This window comes from Saccopteryx bilineata, chromosome 1, assembly GCF_036850765.1.
Source record: "Saccopteryx bilineata isolate mSacBil1 chromosome 1, mSacBil1_pri_phased_curated, whole genome shotgun sequence".
Lineage (NCBI taxonomy): Eukaryota > Metazoa > Chordata > Mammalia > Chiroptera > Emballonuridae > Saccopteryx > Saccopteryx bilineata.
Window position 1 is genome coordinate 112,933,368 of NC_089490.1, and position 13,482 is coordinate 112,946,849.

A 13,482-nucleotide genomic window follows, 5' to 3' on the forward strand; every position below is an offset into this window, starting at 1 on the left:
AACCAGCAAATAAATACTGGTTTCCTCTGCAAGGTACGGGAAGGTTGGGAGATTGGGGAAGAATACTTCCACTGCAGATCAATATTGGAAGGATCTTTTGGCTTCAGTTGTGATTTGAGAAATAGAATTTCTTTTCATAGCAGTACAGTAGCCCAGAAGGTTGGGCATCCTTCCCCAACCACCCTTGTTTCACTGGTTGGGGAGGTAAGCCAAGTTGGGTAGTCAGGAAGCCCCAGGTGGGACCTCACTGGGCATTTGGGTGGAACTTACCTTCTGCCAGGAAGCTTAGAGAGGAACTCACAGGTTTTCTCTATGCTAAAGGCAAAGATCCTGATTTATTTGATGGCTGCTTTGAGTTTTTCCTTTAATTGGACAAAAAGTACACTACATTTGACAAACACTGTTCTAATCTGTGGCTTTTGTGTTAAAATGGAAGCTAATGTGGGGGGGTGGGAGAGATTTCCAGAGAGCAAGATTCAAGAGAGATTTCCAGAGAGAAGCTCTGGGAGCCAGGAGCAAGCAAGTCCTCAGCATCTGCTCCCCTGGAAAATCATTTGGGCAAAGCCGAGTGGTGGGAGTGGACATGCCACAAAGATTAGGCATGTTTGGCCCTGGCCGGTTGGCTCAGTGGTAGAGCATCAGCCTGGCGTGCAGGAGTCCTGGGTTCGATTCCCAGCCAGGGCACACAGGAGAAGCGCCCATCTGCTTCTCCACCCCTCCCCCTCTCCTTCCTCTCTGTCTCTCTCTTCCCCTCCTGCAGCCGGGGCTCCACTGGAGCAAAGTTTGCCTGGGCGCTGAGGGTGGCTCTGTGGCCTCCGCCTTGGGTGTTAAAGTGGCTCTGATTGCGGCAGAGCGACGTCCCAAGATGGGCAGAGCATTGCTCCCTGGTGGGCATGCCGAGTGGATCCCGGTCGGGCTTATGTGGGAGTCTGTCTGGCTGCCTCCCCGTTTACAGCTTCGGAAAAATACAAAAAAAAAAAAAAGAAAGAAAGATTAGGGATGGCAAGTTGAGAGGTTGAGAGGCTGGAGATGCCACGTCTATGAGGTGTGCATACACGCACCCACATTTCTCTGCACACACAGAATTCTGTTTATGCACATTGGTGCTTGGGTGATTATACTGTTTAAAGCAAAAATTTAACCAAACTTTAAACTGTGAAACTTATTTTACTCCCATCACATGAGAAGGGACTCTCCTAGAATATGCTATTTCACTAAGAAGGTGGGTAGATTTCCTTTTTCCTTCTCTCCTGTGTAACTTGGCTAATCCAGTCCACCTTACCCTCCCTTAGAAAAGCAAGCTTGTTCTTCGGCAGCTAAAATGGACATTTTTACTCACTTTAAAGATTCTTTTTGTTGGTTTTCATATCTAAAGAACGTGTTTTAATGCACTAATCTGATATTAGGCAAGCCACTACTGACTTACTGTGACTTGTAGTGTTGCTCCTCCCAGATGACCTACATAGATGTAAGATAAGATATGTGTGTTTGCAATTTAGAATTTTTATTCTTAAGGTGATTTCTGTATATCTGGAGTATGAGAGTAATCCTTTTACAAGTAGAACTGACTACTAGAAGAAACAATGAGAAAGCCAAGCTGGTGTTTGTTGCAAATCCTTCTGAGTTTCAGCTTCAAATCCAGCCAAGAAGTTTGTTACAATCTCTTTCAACTTTGCATCTGACTGTACTAAGATCTTTCTGTCTACCCTGACATTGCCCAACAGGGCTTGTGATTTTGCTGGGCTCTGGTTTCTCAAGATAACCCCTTAGACCAGCATACATAACAGCTACTGGTTCTTCAATAGCCTTGGGAGAATACTGTACTTGCTTCAACAACTCGGTCAGACGCACACCATGACTCAAGAGCTATAGAGTGGTAACATCAAGATCAGAACCAAATTGAGCCAATGCAACAAACTCTCGATACTGAGTTAATTCTTGCCACCCGCTTCACGGCCCTGGTTTGGGCAGCAGATCCAAGTTGGGACACAGACAACCAATGTTAATGGCAGGGTGGATACCTTTGTAGAATAATTCTGTTTCCAAGATCTGCCCATCAGTGGTCGAAATAACATTCATTGGAACATAAGCAGACATGTCACCAGCTTATGTTTCTGTGACTGGTAAAGCAGTCAAGGAGCCACCAACCAAAAAATCATTTATTCTGACTGCTCGTGTTAGCAGACAGGAGTGCAGGTAGAACACATGTGAGGACAGGCTTCACTACCAGGGGATCCATGTGTTATAAAGTATTGTACCTCGTTTCTGCGGGTTCATGTAGAGACACCAAGTCCAATATGAAATTTGGGGAGTTTTATTATGAAAAGCTAGCAGCATACACGGGGCAATCCTCCTACCCAAATCATGCAGCCCTGATAACCTGTCAGAGGCTGCTTATATACTCTTTGACCACATACAGGTGGGGCGAGGCATAACATCATGACACAAGCTTACAACTACATACAGGTGGGGATTCACAAGACATACATTTCACAGGTTCTTCCAATGTCTCTCCCCTCCCTCCATTGCCAGGGCATGCTATTCCTAGGATTCAAAGAGGGGGAGAAAGAGAGCAATATACAAATTCTATTCCTATTGAAACAGCAAGGAAGTTCTTCAAATACCTTACTACACATGCAGCAGCAAAGATATCTGATGATAAGGCTTTTGGATAAGTTGTCATGGATGATCAAAGCATGTTAACATTGCCCTAAAATATTCTCCCGTAGAACACCCAGAATAAAAAAGCCAGGTGCTGAAGTGGGGCAGCATCAAAAACAGTTGCTGAAACCACAGTGGGTACTTACTTCATGGCATGTGCATCTGTCAGTCTCTCACCAATTAGACAACAGTGGGTCTCTTTAGACCAATAGCAATGTAGATACAGGACATATTTTCATCAGACCCATCATTGAAACGTTTCTGGTTAATGATTATGTCAATAGCAATTGATATTTTGCCATTCTGTCGATCACCAATAATCAGCTTGCACTGACCATAACCAATGGACACCAAGCTATCCACAGCTTTAAAGCCAGTCTGCATTGGTTTCTGCACAGAGATTTGAGGAATGATCCCAGGGGCTTTCAGGCCAACTCACCTATGGGTCTTAAAACCAATTAGACCCTTTCTATCAATGATATTACCAAGGGCACCTATTATATGTTCCAATAGCTCCTCCCAATGGGAACATCCACAGTGGGTCCTGTTAGCTTCATAATATATCCTTCCTTAATTACTATAGTTTATCATTTCCAAACAGGATAACACCAACATTGTTGGGTTCCAAGTTCAGAGACATACCCTTTAACCTGAAGAAAACTATCATTTCTTCTGCTTGACCATTCCTTAGCCCATGTACTCAGGCAATACCATCACTAACACTTAAGAAACCCTAGTCTCTTCAAAGTCAACCGAGGTGTCAGCTTCAAGAATCCACTCTTCAAGAATAGGGGATGGCCCTGGCCGGTTGGCTCAGTGGTAGAGCGTCGGCCTGGCGTGCAAGGGGTCCCGGGTTTGATTCCTGGCCAGGGCACACAGGAGAAGCGCTCATCTGCTTCTCCACCCCTCCCCCTCTCCTTCCTCTCTGTCTCTCTCTACCCCTCCCGCAGTGAGGCTCCATTGGAGCAAAGATGGCCCGGGCGCTGGGGATGGCTCCTTGGCCTCTGCCCCAGGCGCTAGAGTGGCTCTGGTTGCAACAGAGCGACGCCCCGGAGGGGCAGAGCATCGCCCCCTGGTGGGCAGAGCGTCGCCCCTGGTGGGCAGAGCGTGGCCCCCTGGTGGGCGTGCCGGGTGGATCCCAGTCGGGCGCATGCAGGAGTCTGTCTGACTGTCTCTCCCCATTTCCAGCTTCGGAAAAATACAAAAAAGAAAAAAAAAAAAGAATAGGGGACATCTCAGCAATGCCAGTGTTATGAAGATGGGTGTTAGAGGCATGGCGATTCCTTGCAGCAATGAAGGATGACCCCAAAGCATTTTTGGAGACCAAACTAGAGCGAGAAGGAAGGGCACAGGGCCATGGCCTTGGTGACACACACAGAGAGCATTTTCACAGCTTCTTGGTAGTTCCTCCATAGCCGCAGTCTCAGGACTGACTCAGATATGGTTTTTGATTGTACCTTCATAGAAGTGACAAAGTAGAAATTTGGGGTATTGTAGAAGGCCGGAAAAATAATATCCCATTAAGTTCTTATTACATTTATTATTGTTGTTCAATTGTCAAAAAAAAAAAATTATTAACAAAATAAGAGCTAACACTTATAAAACACTTTCCGGGCCCCAAGCATTGTTCTGAGTGCTTTGCATGTATTCCTTTAATTCTCAGGACAACTCTGTGGAATAGGAACTATTCCATTCCCACTTTGCGGGTGAGGAAATTGAGGCAGAGAGACTGAGCAACTAGCCCTGGATCTGACAGCTAGGAAATGGTGCAGTGGGGCTTGAAGTCACGACCCCGCTGCAGAGTCTGCTCTAAGTCAGTGACATTTTTCCCCCTGGGAAAACGGGCAATTGGGATGTTTCTTAAGAGTCTCAGATTTCACCTACAGGATAGTTTTTTTTTTAATGTATTTAATTTATTGTGTTTATATAGATTCTAGTGTCACCCCGAATGCATCCCCCTCCCCTGTATTCCCCTCAGCATCACCTTGACTCCTTCCCAACATCACCCTCCCCCCTTCCCTTCAGTTTTATCCCATCCTATCATCCCCTTTCCCTCTGTCCTCTTTTCCTTTGGTCCCTTTGATCCCTCCTCTGTCTCAATTCCGTTCCTCAGTTCACACTGTTTCTTAGATTCCTCAAACCACTTTTAGGAATATACCTCAAGAACACCATATCACTGATTCAAAAATAAAAAGAAATGCACCCCCATGTTTATGATGTTTATGGAGCATTGTTCACAATAGCGAAGATCTGGAAACAGCCCAAGTATCCGTCAGTGGATGAGTGGATTAAAAAGCTGTGGTACATATATACAATGTAACACTATGGGACCATGAAAAAGAAGGAAATATTACCTTTTGCAACAACATGGATGGACCTGGAAACTATTATGTTAAGTGAAATACGCCAGGCAGAGAAAGAAAAATATCATATGACCATAGGATAGTCTTATCTGCAGTTTCTCAGGGGAATGGGCCAGCCTCCGAGCTGAGAGTTTCCTTAGAGGTTTTGTTTGACATTAAGAAGTTACTTCACCTTTTTAGACCTCAGTTTTCTCTTCAGTGAAGCAAGGAGGGTGGACTAGATAACATCTTCACCATTACTGCACTAAAAGGCCGATCTCTTGGTGCCTGTGAGGAAAAGCAGGTCAGTTTCTACTACCTACTCCTCAAGCTAGGAGCTGCAGGTAGAGAAACTGGTAATAAGAATTCCTCTACCTGGTGGAGAAACTGGTAATAAGAACTGAGGGTTAGAGCTCCAGGAAGCTTCGATCTTTAACCTAAGAAACAGAGACAGTTGCCTATTGTGCGCTGCGGCTTTTAAACAGATTATATAATTTAATTATTACAGTAAGCTGTGGAAAAACATAGTATTGTCTCCATTTAAAAAAAAATGAAGCTGAAACTTAGTCATACCAAGTGACTTGCTCAAGATGGCCCAGCTAGTAAGGGATGCAAGCAGGATTGAAATCCTGTCTATCTTGACTCCAAAGCCCAGGGCGCATTTCCCAACCTGCGCCTCCGTTAACATCGGGTATATCATTACATTCTCACTGCAAGTCTACGTGGTAGTTATCACCTTCCCATTTCATTGTGGAGGAAAGGGAGACTCAAGTCAAGTGCCAAGTGAGAGGCCTGGCTCCGAGTGGGCGGGAGAAGAGCCTGCGGAATGTGTTGGTGTGCGCCGAAGCCGCAGGCGGGCCTCCGCTCTTGACCCTGTTTAGCCTCGCGGCCCCTACCTTTTCAGGTCCCCAACCAGCGGACCGCCCGCCCGGAACTACATTTCCCGAAAGGCATCGGGCGCGCGCACGCGCACTGCGGACTCCGCCATGGCGACAGTGCTGTCCAGAGCGCTCAAGCTCCCGGGTAAGGAGTTGCAGCCTCGCGACCACCCCGCCCCCGTCGGGCCTGGGGGGATGGGGAGGCGAGGTTCTGGGGGTGAAGCGGTGGAGGGCTGGCCCCAACCTGGGCAGAGGTGCAGGCGCATGGAGACGAGCGGTGCAGTCCCCGTGGGCTGGGGTTAGTGGCACCAGGTGGGTCAGGGATCGCGGGCGCGGGTCGAGCCTGCGAGACTCGCGGGAAGGGACCGTGGGAGGCTCGCGGGGCAGGTGGCTGGAAGCGGGCCGACGCTGCTGCGGTGGCGAAGGTCAGAGCGCGCGTCGCCTTCCTCTCGGGGAGGGCTGGTGAGGGGAGCATCTTTTCCAGAGCGTCGCGGACGATCAGCGTACCGCTGAGCCTCCAGCTCTTTCTTGGGTTGCACCTGAGCCGAGGGCGGGGAGCAGGACGGTATATGACCCTCTCGAGCAGTCTCCCCACTTAACGATGGGTATTATCCCTCCGAGTTTACAGAAGAGGAAAATGGGAGTTATTTGGCCGATTAACTTGTCCAGAGTTGCAAGGCAATATTGGGGAAACCTGGACTTGAATGCTGGGGGTCTTTTAACGCTACATCTTGGGCTTTTGATTCCACTTGGTCAGTCTCTGGCCGTCCAGGCTAAGCATTTAGAAGGGAAATGACGTGGCACCTGCAAGTTGCAGATAATATACACAGTCTTCTTTAAAGAGGCTCTAGAGGTGATAACAGCTTCTAGAGCTAATTCAGTACTTTGGGCAGCAGCTCCAAGGTTTTTGTTCGTTGTTTTGTTTTTGACCTTCAGGATGAAACTGTGCTGCTAGAAACTTGTTACTTTAGTAAATGTAAATTTTATTCTGCCCAAATAAAATTTAAAATGTTTGTGGTTCTATCTAAATAAAATTTAAACATTAAGGTGTAAACATTTGTTTGCTGCTAACTTAAGGGATTAGTGGGAAAAGCAGTTGCTTTCACTGGCATCTGAGTGTCTGGTGGGTAGCCAGCACAAGGTGCAGGGGGTTGCAGGGTCCTTGTTCTCAGGGAGCTTGCAGCCTGCTACTCTGAGCTGTGGATGGATGCATTGGGTATGGATGTGGAACAAATTTGCATTTCTGTCTCCAGACTTCATGACCTAACACATTGCTTTTTACATAGGCTTATTAGAGCATTGGGAGGAACGTTGATAATACTTATTTTGGAATGTGTATGTGACATTGAAATGAAAAGGGAACATGTCCCTGTACCAGCAGGATTCATTAACTTTGAGGAGAAGAGCCTTGTGTGTTCTTGGTGTAGGATGATATCCTCCCAAGGGGGTGTAATGAGCTATCAGACACATTTGCTTTATAATTTTCTTTTAGTTTCTCCCCCACGCCACACCTCTCTCACCCCCAGGTAAGGTAATAGCTATTCTGTGAGGATGGGAATGCAAGAAAATCTTGCTTTCAAAACTCTTGAATTGTGAATTCTCACATCCTGAGGCTGTGGCATTATTACTCCCTGAAGTATTCAGTTGCAGTAACTTGGTCATCTGATGGGGTAGAGAAAACACAGTCTGGTTCTTGGGCCTTGTGTTTGGACAGCTGCGTGCCATGAGCAGTTAAGTACGTTTGATACTTTTTTAGGCCTAGATACAATGGCTATATATTCTGTTATGTAATATGGAGTCGCTTCCTGAGGTTTTTCTTTTCTTTCTTTCTTTCTTTTCTTTTTTTTTTTTGATTTGTACTTTAGCTGGTCTCCCTCTTGCCTTTTCTCCCTTCCACTCCAAATATAATTTTTAGCTTTTAAATTAGGTAAAAGTTGTTTTCTTTTAGCTTGTTTTGGATACATTGTCATTGGGATTATGAGTTTGCTGTCCTGTTTGAGTTACTGTGTCATATTACCTTAGTTAATGTCATCACTATTTTTTTAAAGGGGGCAGAAATAACATAAAACATTAATTTTATGTATCCAATATGACAATTCAGTATTTGTATGTGTTGTGAAATGATTATCACAGTGGTGTCTTTCCTGTTTTATGTGTAAGGAAGCAGATAGAGTGGCTACTAAGAGCATGAGACAGGTTTGAATTCAAACCCAGTCATTACCAGATTAGTTACTTAATCTCTTTAAACTTTAGTTTTTTCATGTACAATGGTAATATTATTATGGAACATTGACTGTATTCCACACACTCCACTACATATTGACCTCATGGGGTTATTTGGCAAAGTAAAAGAGGTGGATATACTTGAGAGTTTGGTAAACTTCAACACGTTATTCAATAAGTGTTAGCTATTATTATTTTCATCATTAGCACCATGATCATTATGAATGTGATACTTGAAGGAAGGCCTGATGTAATAGTGAGGTAATGACAGATGTTCTCAACCTTGTGAAGTTGCTGGTGATGTATTTCACTGTCTCATACCCTTCCACTAAGCTCAGGGTGGAAAGATGTTTGGCTCACATGCCTAGAGTGAGGTTAATTAGTAACAGAAGAACAATGTGACACTCATAAAGCAGCCTGTGGGACAATATATTTCTTAAGTATATGTATTTTTAGTTCATTTTAAAGTTTGAAGGCCAAATACTAAAGGGGACATCAGAGCATAACGTTATTATAGAGCTTTGTGTTATTATGTGTAATTTAGAGTGATTATATGCTCAGAATAAAGTAATCCATGATGTGAATTATTTATCTTTAGTTGAAGTAGAGTGTGTAGTGTAATCTAAAGTATAGTACATGTCGTTGAATAGTATATATTATAGTATATTTACTGGAAACCTTTGGGGATGATACAGTTGCCGATGATACAGTTTGCTTTTCATATTGATGTTTTTGCTCACCATTTTGGGAATAGTATGTAACCAGCATCCTCAGTTTTCCTCTGGGGAAAAGTGATAGCTATGAAAAGCTCATTTCTATTGATGTATTGTGAAATCAGTGTCTTTCCCCTTATACTTTGAAAACCTTTCATTGATTAAAATGTGGATGGTGGCTGAGATCATCCGAGAAGAGAGTGCTAAAGTACCCTGGGCTTAGAAGCATGGCTTTGATGTAGCTCCTCAGCCTCAAGAGTTGATGTTTATACATCCTTTTTGCCTTTCTGTGAAACATAGCTAGAAAAAAATCTTTACTGAGGAGTTCTATAATTGGAATTGCAGTCTGTAATAACTAAGCTGAGGTTTGTCTTTGCACTATCAGGAAAAATATATACTATTAATAGTGTAAAAGTAAATATTTATCGAGTTTAGACAAGAATTGTTCTTGATCTTTTATAATCTTTAAAAGAAAGACACAAGAGTTAGATGGCCTCTGAGTCCTTGCACATTTGCCTTTATACTTCAAAACTGTCATGTCTGGATCAGAGTTCTAGTACTTCATACCCCATGTTTTTTTCTCTGAAAAGTTCTTATGTATATTATGGCATGATCTTTTAGGAGTGTTTGTAACTGTGGAGAAGTCAGCCTGATTTTTGTTGTCAGCATTAGTGACTTGATTCTTTTCCCTTGGCCTGGCTGCTCATAGGATTCTTTCTTTGTCCTTGAAATTTTTTTTGTTTTTTCATTTTTCCGAAGCTGGAAACAGGGAGGCAGTCAGACAGACTCCCGCATGTGCCCAACCGGGATCCACCCGGCATGCCCACCAGGGGGCGATGTTCTGCCCCTCTGGGGCGTCGCTGTTGCATCCAGAGCCATTCTAGCACCTGAGGCAGAGGCCACAGAGCCATCCCCAGTGCCCGGGCCATCTTTGCTCCAATGGAGCCTCGGCTGCGGGAGGGGAAGAGAGCGACAGAGAGGAAGGAGAGGGGGAGGGGTGGAGAAGCAGATGGGCGCTTCTCCTGTGTGCCCTGGCCAGGAATCGAACCCGGGACTCCTGCATGCCAGGTCGACACTCTACCGCTGAGCAAACCGGCCAGGGCCCTGTCCTTGAAATTTAATGCCTTTACTGCGATATATTTAAATATTGATTATTCTGTGTCAGTTTTTCTTAGGACTTGTATCCTTTATTCTGCAGTTTTAGGCCTTGCTTCATTGCAGAAACTTTATTTTTTTTAATATCTTTTAAATATTTTTTTTGGTTTTTTTTTAAATTCATTTTAGAGAGGAGGGAGGGAGAGAGTGAGAGAGAGAGAGAGAGAGAGAGAGAGAAGGGGGAGGAGCAGGAAGCATCAACTCCCATATGTGCCTTGACCAGGCAAGCCAGGGTTTTGAACCGGCAACCTCAATGTTTCCAGGTTGACGCTTTATCCACTGCGCCACCACAGGTCAGGCCTAAATACTGTTTTGATTGCATTTTCTTTTTGTTCTTCTTCGGTTATGCATGTATTGGATCACCTTTGTTTTCTATATTCATCCCTTTCTTTCTAGTCCTTTTTAAAGCATTGCTCTACTCCTTTTAAAAGCCATGGAGGCAAATAGTACAGACTTCAAAGCCAGATTACCTGGATTTGAATTCTTGTATAATCACTTTCTTGCTCTTTAGCTATGGGCAGTTCGTTAAATTTCCAAACCTTAGCGTCTTCATCTTTAAAATGGAGATAATAATATGTCTACCTCGGAGAGTTGTTATGAAGACTTACTAAGATAAGACAGTAAAAGGGCTTGAAACGGTGCATAGTAAGGGCTCAGAATTGCCAGCTTGTTTATTTTTTAAAATTTTTAAAAATTTTCACCAGTCTGTCTATTATGTCTCTGACTTTGTTTTGAGCAGTGTTTGTTCTTTTTTGCTGATCCCAACAATATCTTTTCTAAAATTGTTTTATTATTTTCTTCCATTTTTCTGAACCCTGCTTGTTTACTTGTCATCTTTTCAATTGAGCTGTGATGTCTCCTTAGAACTATTATATTTTTTTCTTATTTCAGAGAAGGCTGTTTTCTTTAATTTCCTGGATTCCATAGGGAAGTTCCTGTTCATTACTTCTTACATTTCATGGTATTATTTGTCCAGCATTTGTTCTTTAGCTGATTTTGTTTGATGTTTTGTTGTAACTTCTTTCTCGAATAGTTGTAGAACTATGTAGTATCTTACAGAATGACTGATTATTAATGATGGCTCCTTTCTGATTGTCATTCATATTTATCTGGGCGGTTGTTTTGCAGCTAGCTGGAATACTGGCTGACATGCTGGCAGAGGCCAGGGCCACGGCAGTGCGCCAGGGCGGTCGGAAGCTAGAATGTAATGTAGGCCTGTTAACTCAGGTCCCCTTTTCCTGACTGCTTTTCCTTGCTGGATGTCACTCCCTTGGCTACCAGGGGGCTGCCACTTTGTCACAGGGCCTTAGCATGCTGACCTAGCATTTACCTCTCTTTGTTTCTTCTGCCATTTATCAATTTATTGTCCCTGAATTACAACCTTTGTTGCCCAATCTGTGAAAGTGGGTGGATCTGGGCTCTTTCAATGCCAAGTTTATCCTTTCTTAGACCTTGCCTCTCAATTGTATGGCACCTTTTAGAGCTCTCTTCCCAGCTTTTTTTTTTTTAAAGACTTTATCCATCTTAGAGACAGCGATAAGGAGGGAGGAGCGGGAAGCATCAACTCATAGTAGTTTCTTTTTCTTTTTTTTACACAGGGACAGAGAGAGAGTCAGAGAGAGGGATAGATAGGGACAGAAAGACAAGAACAGAGAGAGATTAGAAGCATCAATCATCAGTTTTTCATTGTGACACCTTAGTTGTTCATTGAATGCTTTCTCATATGTGCCTTGACCGTGGGCCTTCAGCAGACCGACTAACCCCTTGCTCGAGCCAGTGACCTTGGATCCAAGCTGGTGAGCTTTGCTCAAGCCAGATGAGCCTGTGCTCAAGCTGGCGATCTCAGGGTCCTGAACCTGGGTCCTCTGCATCCCAGTCTGACGCTTTGTCCACTGCGCCACTGCCTGGTCAGGCTCATAGTAGTTTCTTTCTATGTGTGCCTTGACCAGGCAAGCCCAGGGCCTCGAACCAGTGACCTCCACATTTCAGGTCAACTCTTTATTCATTGAGCCACCACAGGTCAGGCAGCTCTTCCCAGCTTTATATGTGCTGTCCTGTCATTGTTTAATAATTTTGTATATTAAACTTGTCCTTTTTGAATTACTGTCTAGTTTCTGTTTCCTGATTGGATCCAGATTCAAAAAGATCCACCTCTCCTCAATTGATTGCATCGCGGCTGTTTTTCTAATCGGCCACACTGATGGCCTGCTTCTTATAATGATGGAAGCCTGTGCGTGTGGTGTTGAATAGGGCCCATTGGTCTTTCTGGGAGCCCAGATTTTGTCCTTCAAAGCAAGAGATGACTGTTTTGGCTGTATATCCGTGGAACTGGGGAGGTAACTTAACTTGTTGGTTAGGACTGTAGACTCTGTAATCAGACTGCTGAGTTTGAATCCTGGTTCTTCTTGCTAATTCTGTGATCTTAGGCATCTTCTTTATATGTTAGTGTTCTTGTTGATAAAATGGGGATAATGGTAATACCTTCCACCTAGAGTTATTTTGAGGATCAAATGTTTGGACTAGTGCTTAGAATAGTAGGCACTCAGGACATTTCCAGTCCTCATCGTCCTCATCATCCTTAATTGTGTGAAAGCTACTTACTGCTGGAGACCAGAGATGTATGTGCCTACCCTAACTGTGCTTCCTCAGTTGGATACAAGTTTCACTGCATTCGGCAACAATTTTATAAATTGTAGTTTGGGAATGTGACTGTTTCCTGAGTGACTGACAGGAATCCATCCCTTCCTTGGCCATCACAAGCTGGAAGTATATAATTTTTTTAGAGGGACCAATTCAACAACAGCTTTGTTTTTTAATGAATGCTTGCAAATTATTTTTATAAATTTAGTAAATATTTTATAGCTTTTTCTAGCATATGCGACAAGTTTTCTTCCTGCCTGTGATACTACAAGGGGTTCTAGGGTTACAACAGTCTCGACAGAAGATGTTTTGAGTTTACAACTTTCACTCCCATAAAAACTTAAAAAAAATTGAGACATAAGTGTTTTAGCTTACTCATTTTTTGTCATTTTTTTCTGTTACTACAGTACAGTATATTTATGTCCTTTTCATTTTTCTGTGACTTAGTTGTGTTTTTATGTTTTAGATTATGATTTTATAACTGTGTTAGGGTAGGTAAGTGACTTGGGCTAGGGTGTGTTTTGACTTACACCAAAATTTGGGTTACGTCACTGTTGTAGGAATGGAACTGTGTCATAACCCGAGAACCCCCTGTTTATGCTATCATAAAATGCATTCCTTTAAACTGTTTTATTAACCAGTATTTTAGTAATGATTTCATGTTGGCAAAGGTGTTTATCTTAGGCATAGTGGAAACTGACTAGCAAGATTGAATTTAATAGGTGTTGATGATAAATTTTTCACTTGATACTAAAAATTGTACAGTTATAGGCATTAATTAATAAATAATATAAATAAAGCATTAATTTAATTATAAAATATGTATCATAGAGTAGAGTAGATAAATATATTATATGAGATTAGCTTGAA

General features: G+C 43.3%; 1 protein-coding gene and 1 pseudogene across 1 annotated transcript in view; one reads left to right on the top strand and one right to left on the bottom strand.

The window, feature by feature from the left end:
* Nucleotides 1-1,571: 1,571 nt before the first annotated feature.
* LOC136319309 (ATP synthase subunit alpha, mitochondrial-like) lies at nt 1,572-4,046 on the bottom strand (annotated as a pseudogene).
* Nucleotides 4,047-5,981: 1,935 nt separating this feature from the next.
* Nucleotides 5,982-13,482, top strand: part of FAM234B (family with sequence similarity 234 member B) — a 35,448-nt gene continuing 27,947 nt past the window's right edge. Inside the window, exon 1 of the mRNA XM_066264521.1 lies at nt 5,982-6,026. Coding sequence (XP_066120618.1) covers nt 5,990-6,026 — 37 coding nt within the window. The 5' untranslated portion in view covers nt 5,982-5,989. The remainder of the gene's footprint in view (nt 6,027-13,482) is intronic.